Source organism: Coregonus clupeaformis, unplaced genomic scaffold, assembly GCF_020615455.1.
Source record: "Coregonus clupeaformis isolate EN_2021a unplaced genomic scaffold, ASM2061545v1 scaf0431, whole genome shotgun sequence".
In the NCBI taxonomy this organism is placed as follows: domain Eukaryota; kingdom Metazoa; phylum Chordata; class Actinopteri; order Salmoniformes; family Salmonidae; genus Coregonus; species Coregonus clupeaformis.
In genome coordinates, this window is record NW_025533886.1 from 116,528 (window position 1) to 122,527 (window position 6,000).

Here is a 6,000-nt window from a genome sequence, read left to right on the forward strand (position 1 = left end):
GAAATGTCTGCTAACTGTGTGTGTGTGTGTGTGTGTGGTGTGTTTCAGGGCGACCCTGAGGACCGACTGGGCTCCTCCCTGTGCAGCTGTAACCAGGTGGAGGCAGAGGTAATAGTTCACTCTGAGCTGTCCGACCTGGAGAAGGAGCAGCAGGAGGCGCAGAGTGACGGGGAGGAGGACTCTCAGGCCACCAGGGGGCCCTCACTGTCCGAGGCATCTTACTCCCCAGTCAGACAGCCTGCCCAGGCACCACAACATCCACGAGAGCCAGTCAGACAGCCTGCCCAGGAACCACAATATCCAGGGGAGCCAGTCAGACAGCCTGCCCAGGCACCACAACATATAGGGGAGCCAGTCAGACAGCCTGCCCAGGCACCACAACATCCAGGGGAGCCAGTCAGACAGCCTGCCAAGGCACCACAACATCCAGGGGAGCCAGTCAGACAGCCTTCCCAGGCACCACAACATCCAGGGGAGCCAGTCAGACAGCCTGCCCAGGCACCACAACGTCCATCACAAGGGGAGGAGTCCCTAGAGACACAACCCCTGCCCAAGGTCCCACCCGGCCCTGTCCTGGAGCCAGTGTCCAATCACAATGGGCAGCCAGAGGGCATGGTTGGGGGCATGATGGGCGTGGCAGCCCAACTGACTGTAGATGTGGGGCGGCACCCAGGAATGGGGCTCACCAACGGCTTCCACTCCACCAAGCCCCTGCGGCCGGGGCAGGAGACCCTGGGGAACGGGGACTCCAGACACTGCCCCCCTCCCCCGTCCCCCTCTCCTTTTGTCAGCGCCGGCCTTGTCCACTCTAACTCAGCAGCGCACAGCTACCTGTGCCCTTAGCAAGAGGAGAAACAACCCCCCACACCAAGACCAGTTGGAATTCTTTATTTTTCTCATCCATGATGAATCAAAGGATTTTCTTTAAAGCACCTCAGTATCTGATTTTCTTCTTCCTGGCTCAGTTTTATAGGTACTTTGAATCCATTGTTTTATATGTGTATATATACAGTATATATTTTTTTGTGCTAGTATGTATGGGTATTCATTTTGTTGCATAGCAGCAGTATGTTAGTCTGGCCTTACTCTGTACTTTCCTACAGGCTCCTATTACAGACGTACGATGACGGAAGCATATTGTAGAAAGGAGGCTATTCCTTTTTTCATAAGCCTTGACCTGTTGGACCTGTTGGACTCTGAGAATGAGCGTGGGTACATCAGGCCCGGCCTTTGGTTAACTGATTATGGTGGAGAGGCTCTTGATTAAGCACCACGGATGAAGATAGAGCAGAACCATGACCATGTGGCCCTTTCACTCTCACCCTGGCTCCTTTCAAATGACTGAGCTGTTCCTATTGGCTTCACTGTATGGATGCTGCCTGCCCCAGCACCAGGAAAGAAGCCTTATATTTACACACTCTGAGAGTGCAGACCTCCTGTCTCTCTCTCCAACCTCCTGCTGTCTCAGGATCCACACACACACAAACACAAACACACACACACATTCCCTGACTAGAGCTTGTGGGTCTCAGGTGCCTAATATTTTAGGCGCATTTTTAACCTCTGTATATTTATATAGATGATTATATTCAATAAAATAGGACAAATATGTTGAAAATGAAGAAAAAGGAAAATAAATGAGGCAATTGAAGAAAATATGAAGGAACCGCATACAGTACATGTAGTTGATATAGGTTGCATTATTTTGGGGGGAGGACTAGATGAGACGTGTACTGTAAGTGTATGACAAAATAACACATCTTACAGCAGTGGTCTCCTGGTTTTGCTCCCAGTCAACAGCACTACCTCATTTCTTTACAGGATGGTTTGTTGGTGATTTTAATAGTGTCGTGCAGATAGGTGCAACTTTTAGAATCAGTTTTTTAACTGTTTGATTCAATACTTTCATGAATAACTGCCTATCCCCTTCTTTCTGTGTACATCAATGTGTATTACATTTACATTTTACATTTACATTTTAGTCATTTAGCAGACCTACAGGAAATGACACGTATGGTACATAACGGCCTGTCACAGATCTCTGTTTATTGCCCTTTTCCTCTTAATCAGTTGTTCCATTAGATCTGGGTTTCCAACTGTCGTCACTCCCCCCAATGTTACATCTACTTTGGATGGGAGCAGAAAAACATTTTTAATTTACCAATTACCTCAAATCACTTTTCACCTTAGGTAAATAATGCAGCAGTTTAGTTACCAGACCTACTACAGATGAACAAGCCTCCATCAGGAGGCCTCACCCTTTGTGATGTCATCTCACTCATCCTTTCTCAGCTGTGTCTGAGCTCCTCCCTCTGCAGGTGAGAGGGGGATGGAAATATCATAGAGAAATAGACCTAGAAACCACTTCTATTTTCAGCCATATTTCCAGTCTTTCTTTGTACTTTTGACTATCGCAAACCTGAGGTCTTTCACAATACCGCATGTAAAGTCTACACCACTTTGAACTTTTTTCACATTTTGTTGCGTTACAAAGTGGAATTAAAATGGATTTAATTGTCTTTTTTGTATACTCTGTAATTTCAGTGGAAGAAAACGTTTTTTTTAAGATTCATGAAAAATAATCACCCTCCTGAGTCAATACATGTTAGAAACACCTTTGGCAGCGATTACAGCTGTGAGTCTTCTTGGGTAAGTCTCATAAGAGCTTTGCATACCTGTATTGTGCAATATTTGCCCATTATTCTTTTAAAAATTCTTCAAGCTCTGTCAAGGTGTTGGGGATCATGGCTAGACAGCAACTTTCAAGTCTTGCCAAAAATTTTTCATGCAGATTTATGTCAAAACTGTAACTTGGCCACTCAGGAACATTCACTGTCTCCTTGGTAAGCAACTCCAGTGTAGATTTGGCTTTGTGTTATAGGTTATTGTCCTGCTGAAAGGTGAATTCCTCTCCAGGTGTTTGGTGTAAAGCAGACTGAAGCAGGTTTTCCCCTAGGATTTTGCCAGTGCTTAGCTCCATCCGTTTTCTTTTCATCCTGAAAAACTCCCCAGTCTTTGCCGATGGCAAGCTTACCCATACCATGATGCAGCCACCACCATGCGGTTACTCAGTGATGTGTTGTGTTGGATTTGGCCCAAACATAAGGCTTTGCATTTAGGCCAAAAAGTCTATTCATTTTGCCGTGTTTTTTTGCAGTATTACTTTAGTGCCTTGTTGCATACATATGCATGTTTTGGAATATTTGTATTCTGTATATTTGTATTCTTCTTTTCACTCTGTCATTTAGGTCATTATTGTGGAGTCACTACAATGTTGTTGATCCATCCTCAGTTTTCTCCCATCACAGCCATTGAACTCTGTAACTGTTTTAAAATCACCTTATGACCTAATGGTGACATCCCTAAGCAGTTTCCTTCCTGTCCTGCAGCTCAGTTCAGAAGGAAGACTGCGTCTTTGATGTCTCTGGGTGATTTAATACATAATCCACAGCATAATTATTGACTTTGCTTAAAGAGATATTCAATGTCTGATTTGTTATTGTTACCCATCTACCAATCACTGCCCTTTTTTATGAGGCTTTCCAAAAGCACACCTGGTCTTTGTAGTTGAATCTGTGCTTGAAATTCAAAACTTGACTGGGGGACCTTACAAAAAGTATGTCAACCCCTATTATTTCACACAGAGCGAGTCCATATAACTTATTATGTGATTTGTTAAGACAAATTTTACTTCTGAACTACTTTAGGCTTGCCTAAACAAAGGGGGTGAATACTTATGCAACAACTATATTTTAGTTATTTAATTTGTATTAATTTATAAACATACCATTTTCTTTTCACTTTCACATTATGGAGTATTTTGTGTAGATCAATGACAAGAAAAATACAATTAAATCTACTTCAATCCCACTTTGTAACGCAACAAAATGTGAAAAAAGTTCAGGGGGGTGTAGACTTTATATTGGTACTGTAAATAATCCTTCTGACAAACACTGATACTCTATTTTGTATTACCATCATGTTTTAATTTCTTCCTTTATAGAATTTTTAAACAAGCATTATTTAAACTTTTTATGGACGCTTACATTTCTTACACTTACCTTTGTGTACCCTAACAAAATATTTTTTTATTCAAAATAGTCTCTCCACACAAGGACAAGAATATCTCGTCAAACTTTGTGTGAGGCTTTTTGTCTAAATTATAGTATACCTATATCAAAGACTATACAGGTATACTGGGCCTGTTGTAAACGTGGCCCAAGACATTGAGTCTTATGGTCTGTCAGGAGAATGAGGCCTCAGCTAGTCTAGATAGGTGCTAGAACTCAGAGGCATATAGAAGAGTCTCATAACTAAAGCATTCCAGTTTTATACTTTGAACAGACCTCACTCAGGATCAGGCATGCTCAAACTTTATCTAAGCAAAATAATGTCCATTTTGTGTTCTCATCTTACAACCCTTAAATGCATTGAAAACCCCATAAATTCTCAGTTGCGTACACTACATGCACTTGTTCTGGCTTTTTTTTCTCAAGACATATCCTTCTGGTCTATTGGGAACAATAGATCAGCACTTTGTTCCTCTGCAGCATGATCTTCAGGAAAACTTTATCAGTCCATCTATAATCTATACAATTAGTCCAGTCATTACGGACACAAAATTCCTTTTAGAAATGGATCATTGTGCTCTGATTAACTCATTCAGGTTTATTTAGTCAGTTACATTTTGATGAAAGTGTCCACCCAATACAATATTTAGTAGGACTGAGTGTACAGTATAACTACCAATATCTATTTTAGACTGAGTGTAGCTGTGAGAAGGTGATTGTTTACAGCTAATTATAATATCACAAGCATACAGTATGTATTGTATCTTTGCAACATTAGAGAAGGTGTTACATGTTCTTTACTCACATTTCTACTGAAGCGTCTGTTTTTAATATACACATCTTGTAGTGTCAATCTTAGCTCGGTTTCAAACTCTTACTCAAGGGGCACCTATTGCAGCGGCTTTGTGTGGTCTGTTGAAAACAGAGCCAACATTTAAGACATAAAACCGCCTCCAGCATAAGGAATGTGTGCTCTCACTGAAGAAGTTCAGTTAGTTATTTTTACTATTTCCTTCTAACTAAATATCTTACAGTACATAGTGTTCCTTAGTGTAAGCATCTTTGCCCAGAGTAAGCAGATATGATGCTCAATGTAGTAACATCTTGCTCTAATTTGATCAAATATGCACATTAGTTCAATAGCGGGATCCTATCTTTTTTTTAGAAGTTTTATCAATAGAATACCTCATTTTGTTGGTTAATTGTTCATTTAATGAAAATCATTACGAATAAAGAAATTATGTTTATGAGAATCCTTTTGTGGGAGCCAAGCTTGCAGAAGATTACATAATACATTACACTGATTGTCTTGTCTTACCTCAGCTGGAAATATCACTTGTTGTAGTGGATTTCTTTTTGACTCTAAGCATAAACCCTTGAGTGGTGAGTGGATGCAGGTGCAGGGCAGGGAGGTAAGGGGAGGAGGGTGAAGGCAAGTAGGGGTGAGGTTAGGGAAAGTAGTGCAGGGAAACCCCTGTGATATCAGTGCCAAGAAGAGTGGAGTTGTGGAGCTGTGATTGATTGTTGAAGAGGAATGTCTCCCTGCAGGTCTTACCTCTCAGTGCAGACATTTCTGTAGAATACTGGTCTTTACTGTTCTCTACTCAGGTGGCCTGCCTTTGCATAAAACTGTAGAGGAACATGCCAGCATGTACAGTATACCCGACTCTGAAGCATGTCATTGGTGGTCAAACAAAACCTCACCACTTGTCCTCCTGAAAAACACCAAACAAACGCTGATACACAGATTTGGATAAAAGTTTCTGCAAAATGGCATATATTATTTTGCTTTTAGTTTTGTAAAACAATAATAATAATCGAAACAATGTATTCTGGCTCTGTGTCCTCTCTGGTGCTTTGTGGTGAGCTACCTTGTCCAGTGATGTCACATTTGTGCATTCTTCTTCTTCTACTTCTTAACCAGCTGAAC

At 41.5% G+C, this 6,000-nt stretch overlaps 1 protein-coding gene across 1 annotated transcript in view; it reads left to right on the forward strand.

Annotated features, from left to right (window-relative positions):
- LOC121582274 (immunoglobulin superfamily DCC subclass member 4-like) overlaps positions 1-2,519 on the forward strand; it is a 74,829-nt gene extending 72,310 nt beyond the window's left edge. The window contains 1 exon segment of the mRNA XM_045215366.1: positions 49-2,519. Coding sequence (XP_045071301.1) covers positions 49-843 — 795 coding nt within the window. The 3' untranslated portion in view covers positions 844-2,519.
- The last annotated feature ends 3,481 nt before the right edge of the window (positions 2,520-6,000 follow it).